General features: G+C 49.2%; 1 protein-coding gene across 1 annotated transcript in view; it reads left to right on the top strand.

The window, feature by feature from the left end:
• Positions 1–20212, top strand: part of SYN3 (synapsin III) — a 1181147-nt gene that overhangs the window by 899112 nt on the left and 261823 nt on the right. The window contains exon 7 of the mRNA XM_086953619.1: positions 18972–19034. Within this exon, the coding sequence (XP_086809745.1) occupies positions 18972–19034 (63 nt within the window). The remainder of the gene's footprint in view (positions 1–18971; positions 19035–20212) is intronic.

Consider the following 20212-nt stretch of genomic DNA (forward strand, 5'->3'; position numbering starts at 1 on the left):
GACCTCTGGAACAGACTCCTGCGGACGCCGTGTTTTTTGAAACTTCATGAGAGGTCCCCGGCGCCCTGCATTTCTAAAAGGTACTCTTTGCGGGTCTTCCTGACTCCGTAGCTAGCCCACTACGCCGCGATCAGCCAGAACTGGTTGGATTTGTTTGCTCACGACACTGCGACACCACGGAGCTATCGACATCAAGGAGCTGTTAAAGCATATTTTGATAACTGTAGATTTTTAAGTACTGTATAGTGGATTTTTATCATTTTTTGTCTTCTGTATAAATATTGGATATTTTTCTAAACTGGTGTGGTGTCCTTTTGTAGTGTTTACAAGGTATTACTGATATGTGCAAATGCTTTACACACTGCCTCTAAGATAAGCCTGACTGCTCGTGCCAAGCATCAGCCCTTGTCTTCACCTGAGCTCCTTTGGTACTCACAGGATTCAGGGATGTGTTGTGTGCTGCAAGAAACGTCTATTACTGTGTGTGTTATACCATGTGGTGTCTGATGCAGAATGTGACTTGTATATATGTACCTATGTGTGTATGTGGGAAGGGCGTAACGTGGAATAATGGCCCCCCTACAGAATGCTATGTGCGGCCCCTAAATCTTCTATTTTCTAAAGATACGCATTAACCTTGGGCTGGATTGGGCCCCCTGAAGAGTTGGAAGCCTGTTGAAGGTTTGAACGCCCACCTGCTCTGCGGGGGTTGCAGGAACCTGCCTTGCGCCCCTGGTATGTGGCATTTGTACAGCACACCCAGCAAAAGGCTTCTGGGTACTGTACAGGTTCAAAGACAAAGATTCTGTCAGTGATTTATTGGATCAGTGACTGGGTTCTCTTCTGAGACTGGAAGTGGACTGTTCCTGAATCATGTGATAGTGTTCTCTAGACTCTGACTTAGGTGGGCAAGCAGCGGCTCATGGGTGCTGAGTGGAAGTGTACTGTTCCTGCATCATGACGTAATGTTCTTTAGGTCTGTGACTTGGGTGTGCAAGCCTGGACTGTTCCTGCACTATGACGTAGGGTTCTTTAGGTCTGTGACGTAGGTGTGCAAGCCTGCACTGTTCCTGCACCATGACGTCATGTTCTTTCGGTCGGTTACTTCGGTGTGCAAGCCTGGACCTGTTTCTGCACCATGACGTAGGGTTCTTTAGGTCTGTGACTTCGGGTTGCAAGCCTGGACTAATACTGCATCACGACATAGTGTTCTTTAGGTCTGTGACTTAGCTGTGCAAGCCTGGACAGTTCCTGCATCATGACGTAGGGTTCTTTAGATCTGTGACTTCGGTGTGCAAGCCGGGACTGTTCCTGCACCAAGACGTGGGGTTCCTTAGGTCTGTGACTTCGGTGTGTAAGCCTGGACTAATGCTGCACCATTACGTAACGCACGATTGGACAGTTCCTGCATAATGACGTAGGGTTCTTTATGTCTGTGAGTTAGGTGTGCAAACAGTGGAAAGGGATTGTCACTGCATCATGACGTAGGGTTCTTTAGGTTTCTATTAGGTGTGCAAGTCTGGACTGTTACTGAATCATGATGCAGGGTTCTTTAGCTCTGTGACTTAGGTGTGCAAACAGTGGAAGTGGACTGTCACTGTATCATGACGTAGTGTTCTTTAGGTCTGTAACTTAGGTGTGCAAACAGTGGAAGTGGACTGTCACTGTATCATGAGGTACGGTTCTTTAGGTCTGTGACTTCAGTGTGCAAGCCTGGACTTTTCCTGCATCATGACGTAGTGTTCTTCAGGTCTGTAACTTAGGTGTGCAAGCCTGGACTGTTCCTGCATCATGACGTAGTGTTCTTCAGGTCTGTAACTTAGGTGTGCAAGCCTGGACTGTTCCTGCATCATGACGTAGTGTTCTTCAGGTCTGTAACTTAGGTGTGCAAGCCTGGACTGTTCCTGCATCATGACATAGTGTTCTTCAGGTCAGTGACTTAGGTCTGCAAACAGTGGAAGTGAACTCTTCCTGGATCATGGCATAGGGTGTCCTTAGGTCTGTGAATTAGGTTGGCAAGCGTGGACTGTTCCTGCACCAGGATGTACTGTTCTTTCGGTCTGTGACTTAGGTGGGCAAGCCTGGACTGTCATTGCATCATGACGTAGTGTACTTTAGGTCTGTGACTTAGGTGTGTGTAAGAAATGGGGGTCTTTAGTTGGCAGAGGTAGGTACCTTTTTCTAAATAGGGACCCTTGCTTCTAGTCAGGTTAAGGGGGATGCACTCCTAAAATAACCCCTGCTCACCCCGTTTGTAACTTGGCACGACCAGACAGGCTTTTCTCAGAGGCAGTGTCTAAAGCATTTGTGAACACATACAGTAATTGAGTGAAAACACTACAAATGGACACCAGTTTAGAAAAATAGTAAATCAAATATGATAAAAATCCGACATACAGTACTCCTGAAAAATAGTACTGTTGCAAAATAACCTTTAAATTACAGGTAAATCAATAAAACATAGTTCCCCTGACTCGGTAGCTCCTACTGGGTCTACAGCGATACTGAATACGACAGAGTCTAACAATTCCAGCCGACGACGTGGATACGGGCCAGCTAAAGCTTCGACAGACTCGGACACTGTACCTTTCTTGTTGCGACCAGCACGTTGGTGCGAGTCGGTCAGGGCAGACGTTGCGGTCGCATTGTGAAACGAAGTCTTGTGGCGGACGATGTCGTCATGATTCGGTGCAGGCTGCAGCTCGTTGACGGAGCCGGTTAGACCAAGGCTTGCGATGAAGGGTGAGACAATGCTATCTACAGTGCTGGCTGGTCACGGTGCAGCGACAGATCCGGTCGATGTTTGGGTAAGGGCTGCGACGGAGTCGGTGACGTCCTTACAGTATGTAGCAAAGCTTTGCGGAGTGCAGTGCCCACAGGACGCAGTGCAAGCAGAGGCTTGTTGACGGATTCGGTGAGAGCAGGGTTGCGTTGCGAAGCAAGGCGTTGCTCCGGGCGCTGCTTGCAGGACACGGAATCCTGCAATGGACTTGATGACAGAGTCGGTTACCCTTTTTCTTATACGGAGACGATCAGAGACGGTGCCTACAGACACTGTGAGGTCTTTGCTGTTCCTGAGACCTCTAGAACAGGGGGCAAGCTCAGTTCAAGCCCTTGGAGATCTTTTCTTCAATCAGGGGGACAAAGCAAGCAGCAAAGTCCTTTTATCCTTTCCTTGGCAGCAAGTAGCCACTGCAGGCCAACCTCAAGACAACAAACAGCACAGGGGCAGTATTCCTCCTCAGCTTCTCCGGCTCTTCTCCTGGGCAAAGGTTCCTCTTGATTTCCCAGAAGTGATCTAAAAGTCTGGGGTCTTGTTGCTCTTTTCGTACACAAAAATCCTTTATTCTCTGAAGGCAGAGAGTGTCTGTAACCAGCCACAACCAGTTCTTTCCTCACTGGTGCAGCTTTGTTGCAGGAGGTGGAGACAGCATTGTTGAAGGCAGACCAGGCCCATTCAGATGAAAAGGAAATATCCTCCTGCTACTCTAAAGTGCAGCCCTGGTCTATTCAGCCCAGCCTTCACTCATTAGACTTCTGGAGCCACTGCCCCTCTCTAGCCCTATTATCCAAAAGCCAGACATGCAATACACAAACATAGCAGAGGCACACTAGATGATTAGGTAAGAAAATACCTACTTTCTAAAAGTGGTGTTTTCAAGTAAAAATCACCCTCACTAAAAGATGCCTTTTAACATTCTGAGCTCAGGCATAACAAACTTTATTTGCCTAGGTTGTTCCCAGGGCCAGTTATGTTTATAAGAGGTTATAAACAAACTTCCCTTTCTGTCCTATGGAAACAGGTAGCCTTGCAATAGTGAAAAAACGAAATTTGCAGTAATTCACTATCAGGACATGCTACACACACTAGGGCATGTCCTACCTTTCATATACACTGCACCCTGCCCACAGAGGTACCTTGGGCCTACCTTAGGGATGACTAATATGTAGAAAAGGGAAGGCTTAGGGAGTGGCAAGTGTGTGCACTTGCCAAGTCGACATGGCAGTCGCAGACTGCACACAGGCTCTGCGATGGCAGGCCGGAGTTACATTTTACATACTGCTTTTGTGGGTGGCACAACAGTGCTGCAGCCCACTAGCAGCATTTGATTTACAGGCCCTGGGCACACATAGAGCACTGTACTTGGGTCTGACTAGTAAATCAAATATGCCAATCATGGAATCACTAATCCATCACAACAATTTACAAAGGGAGGACTTGCACTTTGGCACTGAACAGCAGTGGCAAAGTGTCCAAAGCATCTAGACCAGCAAAACTGTAGTGTTGAAGCATTCCATGTTTGGAATTCATGAAACATCACTGGGTAGAATGAGAATGTACGGAGCGGGATTCGTGGGAGGACGGTTGGTGAAGTGGCTTGGAGATGGCTGTGTTGATATGATGATCAATGCAGAGTTGCCAATAAAGGATATTAAATATACTCCACTAGTATGAGTATACTTTACAAATTGGCTAAAAACGAAGCCCAAGACACAGCAAAAACGTAGGAGGCAAAGGCAAAAATGTAGGGGAGACCCATGCCAATGGTGCCAGGTCTAACAGTGTGCAAACAGTGGAAGTGAACTGTCCCTGTAACATGACGATGACTTAGGGTTCTTTAGGTCTGTGACTTGGGTGTGCAAGCCCGGACTGTTACTGCATCATGATTAGGGCTCCCGGTTTTCCGTTTTTACGGATATTTACATATAAATACAGACGGAAATCTATATTTCCTTTGTCTGTATTTATATATAGAAACGGCAAAACACTGGCAAATGTTGCCGCGCTGCCGCTGTCTGCATTCATTTTAAAACCCTTCAAATCAGTGTTTTGGCGCCCTCGTGTGGACAAATCGGCACATCTCCAGGGCTCCGCCACAAGCTCTGCACCACCCAGCTGCCGTTTGTACAGACAAGGTAAGAGGCTTTCCCCTGCCCCCCCATGCCCCAGCATCAGCAGAGGATTGTCTTCCTTCATCATGAGGGGGAGGTGGGGACTTTTGTTTATTGTGAAATCCCTGTCTGTGCTGAATGCCACAGGGTGCCTTAGTTTATCGCGGTGGTGGAGGGAAAGGGCCCGCCGTCGCGCCATTCCACGATTAATGGCCTATTTAAGATTAACATGCTAAGTAGGCCATCAATCGTGGAATGGAGCGACGGCGGGCCCTGTCCCTCCACCACCGCGATAAACCAAGGCACCCTGTGGCTTTGAGCACACACACAACAAAAAAAGACAGCTGGGGTGACAGATAGAGCCGCTGACATTATTAGCTGATATTTCACTCATAATTGGTTACCGATTTAGCATGAGTACAGAGCACTTTCAGCACCAGGACTTGTGCACCCTGGGCGCCTCTCGCTCTGGCTGGCTCGTTTCCGGTGGAACGGAGCATTGTGGCTATGCAGATCACACAATTGTCTGGGGCTGGGGGGGGGGGACAAAGAGCAATGGGTTCACTTGATTTAGTCTACGCAATTTGATATGCGCGATATTTACCCTGACTGAGTACACGAGTCACAGCAAAGATGCAAACGGAAACATCTAGATGCGCAGATCATAGGTGTGCTCGCATAGTATTCTTGCAATAGCGTGGGGGCCTTGGATAAATGAAACCTTAGCAGCACTGGCGAGGTTTGCCTTCTTGTGTGCACATGCCACAGGGTGCATTAATTTATCGCGGTGGTGGAGGGAAAGGGCCCGCCGTCGCGCCATTCCACGATTGATGGCCTATTTAGGATTAACCTCATGCTAAGTAGCCTATCAATCGTGGAATGGCGCAACGGCGGCCCTTTCCCTCCACCATCGCAATAAACCAAGGCACCCTGTGGCATTCAGCACACACACAACAAATAGACAGGTGGGGTGACAGATAGAGCCGCTGAAATTATTAGCCTGATATTTCTGTCATAAGATTTTTACAAGATGACGTTAGTAGCACTGGCGATGTTTGCCTTCTTGTGTGCACAATGCAATCACTTTTTTGTGAATCAACTGTATAGTGAAGTTTTTGAACATGTACTCAATCCTCACCCTGCAGCAGGTCTCACATTCATACAGTGTTTGTCACTGTGAATTGATTTTAAATGCTGCTTCTGGCCTTCATTTAGTTCAGTATTACAACAGTGTTTATTTCAAAGAATCTTATCAAGCCCTAGCGCAGTATCAGCAGTTTCATTCGATAATACAATACTGAGAGCCGGTTGGCTGTTTCGCACAGTGGATATAATTTAGATTGCTGTAGTGATTTCATTAACAAACCAGAAAGAGCCTCAATGTCTGCAAATTCTCTTGAAATGCACATGTGCTTCTACTACAATGGCAAAGTTTTCAATTGAATGTATTGTGTTGACCAATAACAACCGGGCGCAGGTGTGCATTGTCAATTTAAATAAATGTGGAAAAATACTAGCTGTAGCTTCGTCTTTTGCTTGTGGCAAAAATAAATGTGGATAAATACAGAAAAAATGCCCAAAAAATAAATATGGATAAATACAGACGGAAATGGCAAAAAAATAGATACCATAAAACCGGGAGCCCTAATCATGATGTAGTGTTCTTTAGGTCTGTGACGTATGTTCGTAAGTAATGGCTCGTGGGTGCCTCATGGGCGTTTCTGATGTTGTACTAAAGTACTAAAGCTGAAGATTCATGGGCAGCATTGAGGCACGTGGTCATGGCACAGTTTGGCACAGTGTGGGCACTTCATTGCGTTTCCCAAGGGCATGTGCCACAAGCCTACAGCGGAACACCTCTCTCTTGTTTGCTTGGAGGATGAACCATTAAACAAGGCGGTCAAGGCTTTCCACCTGCTGTGCCAACCCTGTGACATCATCTGGCACCTCCACCTGGCATCAGGCTGATGTCCTGGCGCTAGGACCATGTTTAACGCCCCAGAGAGTGAACTTCTGTCCTCTGCTCCGAAGGTGACCAAACAAGGGATTTATGAACGATGAAGTCAACAGGTTTCCTGTTCCAATGGAACTTAATGTTTTCCACTGCGGTGGGTAGGGCGTGCTGACGAGAAAGAAGTGTGTGTACCCCTGCCAACAGGTGGGGCAACAAGCGCCAGACATCCCCTGGGGGTGGGCATTGTTAGCGAGCGAAGGACACATGGTACCTTTGGCTGATTGAAAGTATGCACATTTAAGCAATTCATATTATTGTCCATTTAGTGCCAGCGTCTGGCTTACAAGGCAAACAATGTTAATGGAGCGGTCACCCGCGCTTGCTTTATTATGACGCCAACAAGTCACGTGAGGAGAAGTAACCAGTGTCTGGCCCAAAAAAACAGCAGGTACAGGATGTACCCGGAGAAGTGACGTCAGCGCGCCTTCCCTTGATTTCGGCAGATCTGAAATGCAGATCTCCTGAGAGGACAGGTTGTTTCCACAGCTTTGTCGCTTTTGAAGTAAAAAATGCCTCTGACATGCGATAGGGATCGGATGACGCGATTTTTAAGGCAGGACCGTGCGGGCCACAAAGCATGCCGTGATATGTTGTTTTGTATATGTTAATATGCAGCGTGCCAGGCTATGCCTGAACAGGAGAGCTCTATTCATCATGCGTGAGCACAGAAAGAAATACTCTCTGTGCATAAGGATCACCCTTACCTTACCCAGATTGTGAGGTAAACCCAGGTAAGTCCGCGGGAGGCATTGGCATCGCGGCCGCAGTGTCCAAGGTAATAAGGCACAAGAAGGGTGTGTTGTGGCCTATGCAGTCCCAACACAGGCCACCTGAGCATGTCTATGCCCAAGTTTCGGGTGTTTTTATTGACACAAAGTGAGAATCGCTTGGCTGTGGATGTCATCAGTGAGAAAGACCACAGTAGTGAGTTGTGGGTTGTCGTAGTGTTGTGTCACTACACACACAGAGAAACAGGAACGTTGTTCTGAAGGAGAATCGCCTCGGCCCTCAAGCCATTTACTATGTAGCTGTGTGTCACAATTTAGTTGTACATGCATTAAATTGTTATTTTTGTGATTCTAAATGAGCTAATCTAATTAGACCAGTAAATCAACAAATTCAGCTTCAAATTATTATTTCACATGTACCTGTACCTCTCTCTGAATATGTAGGTGGCCAGGCAGCCTCTGGTTCTCTGTTCCAAATCATGGCCCATAATATTCCGTGACATCAGTGCAAAGGTATGCATGAGATTCTCTTTTGGCATCCAATGCGGAAAGCCAAGAACAAATTGTTTTGGGACTGAGGGAATACACATTTTATGGCATTTTCCTGATAACCCGGTATGGGATGATGGAGTAGACGAGATAGTCTGCATGAGCATTTTGGCCCAGAAACCCTCAGGCTTTTGGAGCAATGTCGCAGAAGCAGCAGCGGCCCGTCCCCTGCCAAAGTGGCGGTGTTGGCTGGTGGTTCAGCGGGGTCAAACTAAATTTAAAAAAAACTTACCTGATCACCACCGTCTCCACTGTTTGCTCCATCGAACGCTTCCTGCTTCTGGGACAGGCTCCCAGACGGCACAGCGGCCAATCATGACGCTCCAGAAAAGCAGCGTCAGGATTGGACTGAGCGCTATGATTTTGCGCTCCCAGGGAGACTGGGAGCCCGTGCCTGCTTTCTCCAGGCCCAGCAACGCAGCTGGGGCTGGAAAAAGCTTCACTGTGCATGAGATCTTTGGCCGGCGTGAAACGGTCAGCTAAACACCTCATGCGCAGTGAGGGGTCAAGGGAGTGCACTACCACTCCCCCACCCCAGTGTCGTCCCCCTCGATCCGCCCGCAAGACTCGTCAGGCCCTATTCACAGAATGAATTTAAGACTCAATCCTAAACGTACTACTATTTTGGTATTCACAGAATGCACTTACTACTTTTGGCATTCACAGAATGATCTTACTACTTTTGAAATTCACAGAAGTTAGGATTTTGTCTTCTTTGTTTTAAAAAAAACTTAAGACAGACTTAAGACAGACTTAAGACAAAATCCTAACTTCTGTGAATACCAAAAGTAGTAAGTTCATTCTGTGAATGACAAAAGTATAAGTGCATTCTGTGAATACCAAAATAGTAGTAAGTTTAGGATTGAGTCTTAAGCTCATTGTGTGAATCGGGCCCGTCAGGTCCAGGGGGATTAAATTAAAACAAAAATAAAACGAGTTTTAAAATCCGTTTTATTGTCATTTTATTTGCTGGGGCGGCGCTCCTCCACCCTAAAGAAGGGGCTGCCGCTGAGGAGAAAGCCCAGCCACCATACCTGGATCTGTGTATGGAGTGGATGTGTGCGAGTAGAAGTCTGAGCGGAAGTGTCTGATGGGTTTGTGAAATGTGATGTGGTTTTTGTGGTAGACTGGGCCCATGTTATGTAAGGCTTTGAAAGTGTTCATGGGGAGTTTGAAAAGTGCTTATTTGTGGCACATATTCTTTTTTTTTTTTACAAATTACGCACTGCTGCAGTGGGCCTACTTTTATTTGTGAATAAATGTAACAAGGAGACCACGTAGGATGCTTACCTAGTAAGATACACTTTTAAAACAATTAACTATGACTGGAGGTGGAGGCAAGCAATAACGACGGGAGAGGAGAAGGGGTTGCATATATTAACAGTGGCGGCTCCTCCGCTATGGCGGAGGAGCGTTGCCCCACTGTTTTTAAGCAGTGCCAAGTAGAGACATAAAATGATATTAACTTATAGTTATTATCATTTTGTGCTTCGTGTCCTGCTGCTTCGCAGGCGGTAGGGTGGTGGGTGGGGCTGCTTTGCTCTCGTAGCAGGGGAGGAGTGGTTTTCCCACTCCTAAGTGCGCAAGGACTGTTTGGCAGCCCTCTCGGGCCGCCCAAACCAGTCATGCGCACTTTTTCTGTTCTCCACGCAGGCTGCATTACAGCCTGCATGGAGAACATGCCCACCCCTCCACTCCCTGGCAGAGCCCTGTGTTACAGCGCTCAGACCAATCCGTGATTGGTTTAGTAGAGGGAGCCTGTTCCTGTAGTCTGAGGCAGGAGAGCAGGAGAGCAGGAGCAGAGACGCGGGACCCAGCGGCAAGGTACATTTATTTATTTTTTTGTCCCCCGCGAGCCCTGCCCTACCACTCTCCCCCTCATTACCCCGGTGCCTGCCCCGCTACCTGCAAGCCATGCCAGCCGCTACTGCATAATAACTAAGGGAAGGCAAGCAACAAAAACAAAATTGGTAGAGAGAGCAGAGGTAAGCAACAGCGACAGGAGCGGGGGTAAACAATAATGGGAGGCAGGCAGATGCAAGCAACAGCAGGCAGGTGATGAGGAAGCAATAGTGGCTGGAAGCAAGAAGTAAAAAAAGCACCTGAAACTGAGCGCTAGCAGTGGAGGACACAGGTAAAGTAATTAATCAGCAACTGGACCATGCTCCACCTGTGGGACAACTGCATGAAGAGAAAGTGAAACCAGTATCCGCTAACCAGGAAGAAGCAGGGAAATGAGAGTGGCGATAGAGCCAACCAATGGTAAATTATGGACCAGCCCTTAAGAAACAAAGGATCTTACAAGAAATTAGCGAATGCACTGACTCAGGCGTGACAGTGGGCGCGGCTTGGCAACCAGTTTAACACATAAGAGATAAGAATTGCCAGCAAGGAGGAGGAGCTTCGCTGCCAACCAAGATGGCCGCGTAAGCTCGGAGCTCCGAAGACCTCCCGATCTTCCGAAATAATCCTGTTCTCTATCCTGTCCCACGATTGTGGGAATCGGTTGCTAAGCCGGTCCTGATGCGGCACCCGCTTTCGGAATGAAAATCGGACATTCCTAGCCTCAGTTGTGTCGACGACTCCCGGAGGCTCCTCCCGAGTCGCTTGTGACCGAGGTGGGTTGCAGCGGTGTCTCCACAAGGTACCTCCCTGCCTACGCTTCTTTGTCCCGAGGGGTGCTCCTGATCTTTGAGCGCCTTGCTGAGCGACCTCACTTTTGGATCTTCGAGAACTCGCTGTGTGCACTGTGCGTACTTTACTGGATTCTTTCACCCCTGGTGTCCCCCTCGTCTCGTGATTGCCAACATGGCGGGCAAGGGAGGCTCAGACGCTGGCAAGAATCAGCGGCCCAACAGGAAGCCATCTCAGTCCCAGTCCACCATACCTGAGCGATTCTCCCAATCTAAGGGATCACCGGTACTGGTGGTTCGCACAAAGGACTCAATGAGGGAAGAATCGCCGGACGACTCCGAGATAACGCTCCGGGACGTCATGGGCGCGATATCAGGGGTGAGGACAGAGGTGCACACACTACGCGAGGAACTGTCCAGCAAGGTCGACTCCCTGAAAATTGAGCTGAACCTCATCAGGACGGACCTCGGGAAAACCAATGACCGGGTGAAATCTTTGGACCTTAAGACATCCAGCCTGGTCACGGATGTATCTGATATCCAGTCAGAGGTGCGAACTCTGAAATTGGCTAACGGCATGCTGGCGCGTCGGCTGGACGAGTTCGAGGGTCGCGCGCGGTGCCAAAATGTTCGCATCACCGGAGTACCGGAAAAGGCCGAGGAGGACTCGACTGAGCTCTTCGTGGAGGATCTGGTGGTGAAACACTTAACACCGGGGGGCCTGAGCAAATTCTTTTCGGTGGAACGGGCCCACAGGATCCCGGGTGGGCCACCGAAATCCGGGGCTTCCCCTCGCCCCATCATCGCGATTCTGTTTAATTATAGGGACAGAGACGCTATCCTGCAAGCATCACGGACCGCGGGCCCACTCCGCTTCCAGAACTCTGAAGTGAACTTTTTCCCGGACTTCACCCAAGCCGTTCAGAAACAGCGCCGGAGCTTCACCGGGGTGAAACGGAGACTGAGGGAATTGGGCCTGCGCTACTCTATGCTCTATCCTGCCAAGCTTCGCATTGAGCGAGACCACCGGACCTTCTTTTTTGACTTTCCAGACGACGTGGGACACTGGCTTGACACCCTGCCCCAGGAACGACACGAATCGACCGATCAGACGGAGGAAGCCACCGGGGGCGCGGAAGCACGGGAATGACTGTTTGGCTACTTGTCTTCCGAAACCTGGGATGCCGTGAGGAGCTTCGGCTTTTGACATTATTGCATTTCATTGACTCATTTTGTCATTAATATGGGGGATGACGGGGGGGGGGATGGGATGCCTCTGTTCTCCTCTGTGGGCTTTTTGTAGGTTAGTTAAGGGGCGACAGGCACACTGCTAGTTGGGGTGGATTATAGTCTGATGCAGGGGTGCAGGGTGGTGGGTAGTTGGGGTGTGTATCTTCGTACTTTTTCTCTGTTTCGCTCTTTGTTCTGGCTGAGGGACTACTGGATTGAAATGTTTTTGCTGTGGGCGCTGATGTGGGCGGGGGGGGGGACGCGGAGCGTCCTTGACGATGGGGGGTAAATTACTTCATCTGTTGAGCTGGAATGTTAACGGGTTGGGGGACCGCATTAAGAGGGGTGTTGTGTTACAAATGCTCAAGCGTTGTTCGCCGGATGTGGTCCTTCTACAGGAGACCCACTTGGTGGGACATGCTTGCAAGGCCTTGAACAGACGGGGTTACAAAATGGTGGCACACGCGGGGTTCTCTTCGGGTTCCAGAGGGGTGGGCATTATGGTGCGCACGTCCCTTCCATTGGAGGTGGAGTCAGTGCTTGCCGATGATAGAGGCAGATATGTGGCGCTGGTGGGTAGGTGGGAGGGCCGCACGTTAGTTTTGGTTTCGGTTTATGTTCCCCCGAGGCTACAGGAGACTACATTCAGGGACCTGGGTGGCGCCATTTTAGGACTCCCCGAGGGATTGTTGCTGGTGGGTGGGGACTTTAATTCTGTTGTCTCCAGGGAACTGGACCGCTTTCCTTCCAGGGACCTTCGCCCTTCCCAGTCTTGGATGCCTGATTTTGTATGTTCCATGGGGATGATTGATTGCTGGCGTTTGCTACACCCTACACAGCGGCAGTACTCCTTCCTCTCGGGTGCTCACGGTAGCTTTTCTAGGCTGGACTATGTCCTGGCCCCGGCGGCCCAGGCACAGTCCGTCTCCACCGCGCGTCTCTTAGCTAGGGGCATCTCGGACCACTCCCCGGTATGGGTCTCATTTGACTTCCAGGTCCCCGCGTCTTCGCGAGTGGCCCCCATTAACCCGTGGTATTTCCGCGACCCAAAGACCAGGTCTCTCCTGACCAAGGCTATGGACCGGTACTTCGCCGAAAACACTGGCTCCGTTGACTCCGCTGTCTCCCTTTGGGAGGCCTTTAAAACTGTACTTCGTGGTGAGGCCTTCTCTCTGATTGCGGAGGCTCGCCGCCGCCGCGACGAGGACGTGGTGCGGCTGGAGTCCGATCTCGCTGACCTAAACGCCCGACTGGAACAGGGTCCGTCTCCCGACCTGATCCACGCCCTCTCGCTTAAACAATCCGAACTCCGGGCGACCACCACTGACGCTGCGAGGGCCTTGTGCAGGGAACAGCAGGGCAGAATTTACGACTCGGGCGATAAAGCGGGCAAGCTTTTGGCATGGCTGGACAAGCGGGAGCTGGCGTCCCGGGTGGTCCCAGAACTGGTGGGGGAGGATGGTTTATCCTTGACGGACCCGGCGGCTATAGCAGGATCCTTTGCTGAATACTTTGAAGGTGTCTATGCCTCCGCGACTCCTCTTTCGGAATCCGCTTCGGCCTCCTTCCTGGAGGATATTGACCTTCCCTGCCTTTCGGATCCCGACCGTGAAGACATGGATCGAGATCTGTCTGATGACGAGATTGCCCTGGCGATCCGCTCGCTGCGCTCTGGCAAAGCGCCGGGTCCTAATGGTATCCCGGTCAAATTGTACAAACTTAAGGCCGACGCGCTGGCCGCGCCACTGCGTAGAATGTTCCTTGAGTCTCGCGAGCTGGGGGAACTCCCCCCCGACCAGAGACTTGCCACTATTGTGGTGATCCACAAGGAGGGGAAGCCGCGGAATTTATCCCGGTCCTATAGGCCGATATCACTGCTCAATGCCGAACCCAAGATCTTGGCCAAATTGTTGGCCAACCGGTTGGTGGGTGTGATCACAGATCTGGTGCATCCGGACCAGTCCGGCTTTATACCGCACCGGAACACAGCGCTCAATTTGAGGAGGCTCCACGCAGTTATGGCGCGCGCCCACTTGCTTCGCGACCCGGCGGTCCTGGCCTCGCTTGACGCCACTATGGCTTTCGACTCCTTAGAGTGGAACTATTTGTGGGCTGTTCTAGCCAAGTTGGGGTTTGGGCCCTCCTACATCGGATGGGTTCGACTGTTATATTCCGCACCGTTGGCCAATGTGGCAGTTAATGGTCGACTTTCGGCCTCCTTTACACTGCACAGGGGCACCAGACAAGGCTGCCCGCTCTCGCCTCTCTTGTTCGCCCTGGCACTGGAACCCCTAGCGGCATGGATTAGGACGCACCCCGATGTCTCAGGTATCACGTGGTTGCCTGGCTTTGAAGACCGAGTGTCGCTTTATGCGGACGACATCCTCCTATATCTCACCTCCCCTTGCCGCTCGCTTATTGTGGTTTTTGACTTGCTGGGCACCTTCGGGAAGTACTCCGGATTGGTGATCAATTGGTCTAAATCCTCCCTGTACACGCTGTGTGGGGACACTCCGCGCCTCCCCCGGGGGTGCACAATACAGGTGGCCCAACAGGGCTTTCGGTATTTGGGCATCTACGTGTCGGGCGACCCCCGCGCCCGATACTCCCGCAACCTTTTACCACCGCTGGCGCGCTTACGGAGGGATGTCGAGATTTGGAAGAAACTACCTATCTCCCTGATGGGCAGGGCTGCCCTATTCAAAATGATGGCGTTGCCTCGTTTCCTCTACGCATTGCAAAACTCCCAGGACCCGGTCCCGGCCAAATACTTTGGTGAGATCGAATCCCTGCAACGTGCACTACTGTGGGATGGGCGGCCGCGAATTTCATTGCTCAAACTGACTATTCCGTGCTATGACGGAGGTATCGCATTGCCTGATATGCGACGGTACTATTGGGCGTCCCAACTTGCGGCTGTTAATCATGGCCTCTACGGCCCAGCGGTGAATCCGGGCTACGCCATGGATCGGTGGCTCTTTAACGACGGGAACTACTATAGAGCCCTTTACTCCAGGTCTTTGGACCGTAAACTGACGGGCCCCACCAGAACGATGGTACATATTTGGCGTGCGGTCACTGACACCCTGGGCTGGAAAGATAGGATCACTCTGGCCACACCCCTGTACGACTCGGACATGCTGGGGAAACTGTGGAAAACTAAAGGTTTTGATCGATGGGACACCATTGGCATATCCAAAGTTGGAGATATGATTGCGCGGGGAAGGATTAAGTCATTTGCTATGCTACAGTCTGAGTATCAGCTGGCGTCGACGGAATATTTCCGACACGCCCAGCTTAGTCATGCCCTCTCCCCCCATGTATCTGATGGTGGTGTGCTCCCTGAGTCCTCACCCCTGGAGGATCGGGTGCTGGACGGCCATATGCCGGACAGCGCTATTTCCCTGACTTACAAAAAACTCATCAATGTGAGGGTGGACTTGCTTGAACGTTTGCGGATGCACTGGGTGGATGATGGCATAGAAATGGATGACGAGGAGTGGCAATCAGCGGCCTCCTCCCCCAGGGAGGTGGCCATTTCGGCGCGACTCCGCCTTGTTCAGTTGAAAATCTTACACAGGGTGTATGTCACCGGCCCTAGACTCATCCATATGGGGCTTTCCACGGATGGCCTGTGTCGGAGGGGTTGCGGTCTGCTTGCCACTTTCATGCACATCATCTGGGAGTGTCCTGGTGTGGCCCGGTATTGGATGCGGGTGCATGAGGTGATGGAGGAAGTGACTGGTGTGGCCATGCCGGCCGAGGCCAGACGATGCCTCCTCAATGTGTGGTGCCCGAATGATTATAGCGTAGCCCAGACCCGTTGGGTCACCCTAGGCAATATGGTGGCCAAAAGGGACATTGCCCAGAAATGGGGTGCGCCTGCTCCTCCCTCCCTTAGTCTCTGGGAAACCAACATGGACTGGTGCATGCTGCGTGAGAAGACGGTGTACGTGGCCAGGGGCAAGCCCAAAATGTGGAGGTCTGTGTGGGGCGCCTGGAACTCATATCGGGGCGACATCTGCGAACCCCCGATGGAGGTAGACTTGGAGGTCCAACCCTCCCCATAGACTGAACCCCTTCCCGTAGTTCCAGACGGAATATCCTGGTGTGTTTCCCCCCATATCTTCCTGTTGATATTGGTGTTCTGTGCTGTCTTGGGTGTGAGGCCCCCGCCCCCTCCCGCTGCGCCCCTCCACTACTTCTGTACTGTCCTCAGCCGCTCCCTTCTTCTTTCTTTCACTCTCTCTTGTGCCTCGGCACGGCTTTCTCTCTTGGCCTTCCGAGGCTCTCCTACTCTTTGGTTTATTTATTCCAAGTTTGACGTTCTTAAAAACTAAACCTGATCGCTTCTGTGCACTGTTTTGTACACGACCTTACCTGCTACCTCAATGCTGCCTGGCCTCCGGGATGTATGGCTGAATAGCGGTGTACTTTTTCTACAAATAAAGGTTTTCCAAAAAAAAAAAAAAAAAAGAATTGCCAGCAAAGACCTAGGCTTTGTAGAGTCATAAAACAGATTACTCCATTATCAAACAGACATATTCACTTGTTGCTTTGAGCACATATTTGGGGTATTCATTACTGAAAACGTTTATACTGTACATAAGTTGTATTTGTACTCACAGTGAAGGTCCTGTTTCAAGCAACATAAGAATGCCTGGTGGGGGTTCAGTTGAAACCAGGTTCAGAAACCAGCATGTGAATTAGATGGTTCTCTCTGATACCTATGTTATATTTCCTGAAAATTTTAAATAATAAAGAAATAAGGCTCCCACACCAATTTGATGAAGCTTGTGATCAATATTTCTCGGTGATTTCAGCTACATTTTTCTTGGCAAATTGATTTCTTGATGCAAATCACTTTCTTCACTCCCTTTGCAGGGGAAGCCCTGTCCTGTTCACTCAGCCCCTCCAGTCCACCATTCAGGCCCTGCAATGGGCCTTTTTGTACATCACTCAATTTCTGGTGCAGGGCAGGCCCCAGCAGAGCATTTTCTTTCTAATGGCGGAGACCAGTACAAATGTCAATTTCCCAAATCAACTCCATCTGCTGTTTGTGCCGATGGAGGACCACTGCCTCTGACAGATCCCCACCTCCTCGCTCTCATGGATAGGCTCCCTGCCTCCCAACCATACCAGGATGCCAAGGTTAAAATTCTGGGTTATGATTCGGGCCCACCGACCAGGATTTAAATCAGTGACCGTATGGTTACATCCACAGATGTCTGAAGTTAAATAATTAACCAACCAAACAGTCCTACCAGAAGAATTAATTCCTCAGATATTAATTTAAGTTAAATTCTTTGTTCATTTGAGTTGTGTGCATTCTATTTTATATGCTGTTACCTGTAGATCAAAGGCTAACAAAATATTTATAGAATATTTTGCTCTTTTAGTCACATTTCTGACCCTGCCTCCTCACTCACTGGGCAGACCGCATTGCACTCAGGATCACAGATCCCATACTTTTCTTTATGCACAGCGACAGCTGCCCTCAATATGACACAAGTGTCGTATAGCGTGGTCATGGCAATGTCCACAGCCCCTTGAGCAGGGGCGGCCTTAGGCATGTGCAAGTTGTGCACCTGCACAGGGCCACCAAACCCCAGGGGCCACCACGAAAATATATATCCTTAATATAATAATCCTCTGAGGATGGATACATATTTGCGTGGCGGCCCCTGGCAGGGATTTGGCGGCCTCCCACTCTGTTCCACTTCCAAACACCTGACCCCCCCTCTTCAATGGCCTCCGCGCTCCGCCTCGCCTGGACCCCCTCTTCCGGGGCCCCCTACCTACGCTCCCTGCCCAGGGCCGCCATGAACCTAGAGCGGCCCCTGCCTTGAGTATGGCATTTACAACATACAGGATAGTGTTAAGGGGCACCATCAAAATCTATTCAATAAGGTATAATATATCCCACACAGTATTTTACATATCCATATCCCTGAGATGTGTATAACCCATTTTGTACAGAAGTACTATCGCAGTGTCCACATCCTACAATCCGACAGGGGTATGCAGTTCCTTTTAAAGAAGTTGGGGAAAGTGTATATAGGTATGTTTTTTTAGAGTGGGAAAGTTCTCCATTAGGAGCAAGAGCCTCACATACCCAAATGGGTATGACATCAATGGGCTAGGTCCTAGCCAGGCCTGCGCTGCAATGCCCGATGGGCACCCGCACACAGGCTCTTTTACGGAGATCTTTTAACAGTCCACATCCCCTCAGATAAGGAGTATATCGAGTGACAGTATAGCATCATGAGGAAGATGTCCACAGCCCCTATTCTGTACCACAGCACACACAACCACAGGACCGGCAAGGAGTGAGCACCTACCACAAAATATATTCTAGATAGAATGGCCCTGCTTTGTGCCTATGCACATCCAGCAAAGAGCTTGAGCAGGTACCAGACAAAGTCTCTGAATCGAGTGGCAATGCCATGTATGACTCGACAGGAACTCCCTGTAGTAGAAACTGAGCAACGACCAAAAACAACCTACGCTCAGTAGAATGACTATCATTAGATGATCATTGTGGAACGAACGCAAGCCTCACAAGCGAATCATTGCCGGCTAGGCACAGCGAGTGTTGTAAAGTGAATTAGAATCTTGTCGGCTGTGCTCTATGACACTTATCTCTCCTGGACACTTTCTTTGCCTTCCTCTTGCGATGGGTTATTTAGGAGCCTCACTGGGAGGTTGCATATGTCACCCGACATGCTATGCACTGTATGGCTCTGCTATGACTTCAGCCTGATGCGTGGATCAGGTCATTCAGTATCAGAGTTTGGGATGCTCTCAAAGCAGTGACTGGTGGAGGTCTACAAGAGAAGTTAAAAAGCCTATTTTATATAACACTGTACTGGACTTTATCTTTACATTGAGCTCACATGAATCTTTCTCCTTTTTCTTTTTCAGCTCACGACTCCAAACTTCCCAGTGGTGGTAAAATTGGGACATGCACACTCCGGAATGGGGAAGGTAAGACATGCATGTTCAAGTGTTGCACCCCAGACAAGTCAGTTTATGGAGCATTTTATCCTCAGATGATGACATTCTGCTTCTGAATGCAAGCTTTGCTCTTTGGTGAAGATTGATTTATTGCCTACCAGGCGCAGCCGGAAGGTAAAATCAGTCCTGGACATTATTTTAATAAACAGTCCCATATTAAATAAAACAACCAACCTTGGCTAATGTATCTGTCCAAATCTAGGAGAGTTCGGGAAGGTTTTCTTCTGAGATTAAAAAATAAAAATTCGGCAAGAAGTGTTTATTTTTGTAGTACAATTTAAACCTAGATTGGCTAAAATGCCGTAGGTTTTGCAGACAATTATGAAACAAAACTTGTGAACAAGTCCAATACCTGGCAGTCTGGCTCAGTATCCAGGAGTGTTATTTTCATGCACAGCAAATCTCAGATATGCTTGTAATAAATGATTGTGCCCCCCTTTCTAAATCCTCTTTCATGGCTGGTTTGCCTGAGGCCCCAAACAGTGCTGACAGAAAACTGCCCAGATTGTATCCATGTCCAGTATGACCAGTCCTGCCTGATTGATATGATGATGCCCCGTCTAAATACCAACACAATATCATTAAATCGTGGTTTGTATAATAAGAAACAGACAAATAAACAATTAAAGACAATAGATATGATGCACAAGTTGTATGTACCTATCAGTAAGTGAGAAGCACATACAACACATCACTACAGAGTTCCCTAAGTCTGAATGTCAATGTTATATCTACGAATAACGGGCCATATTATTAAGAAAGGTTCTGGTGTTAACCTGGGCTTCTATGGGAATTCACAAGGGCATATTATCAAGCTCAAGCGGTTTCCTGCCGATAAAAGCGGTGATAAAGTATCGCCCTTTCTTGATAATATGGCCCTCAGGTTTTCAAAAATCCAAGATAACTCTCCATGTTCTGGACTGATTGACAGCCTGATGTCTTTGGGAAACATTACATCATTTCGTTCTCCACTTTAAAAAGAGTGAAGGACACATGATTTTGAAAAGGTGCTGAAGCTCAAAGGCGGTCCATGTTAACTTCATTTAAAATTGGTTCAAAATCCAAAATTAGGAGAACCACTTTGTCCTATAGAACGCCATTTCAATTTGCTGTAAAATACAGATTACATTATTTCCCCTTCCCAATGG

The sequence above is a fragment of the Lissotriton vulgaris genome, chromosome 1_2 (assembly GCF_964263255.1).
Source record: "Lissotriton vulgaris chromosome 1_2, aLisVul1.2, whole genome shotgun sequence".
Taxonomy (NCBI): Eukaryota; Metazoa; Chordata; class Amphibia; order Caudata; family Salamandridae; genus Lissotriton; species Lissotriton vulgaris.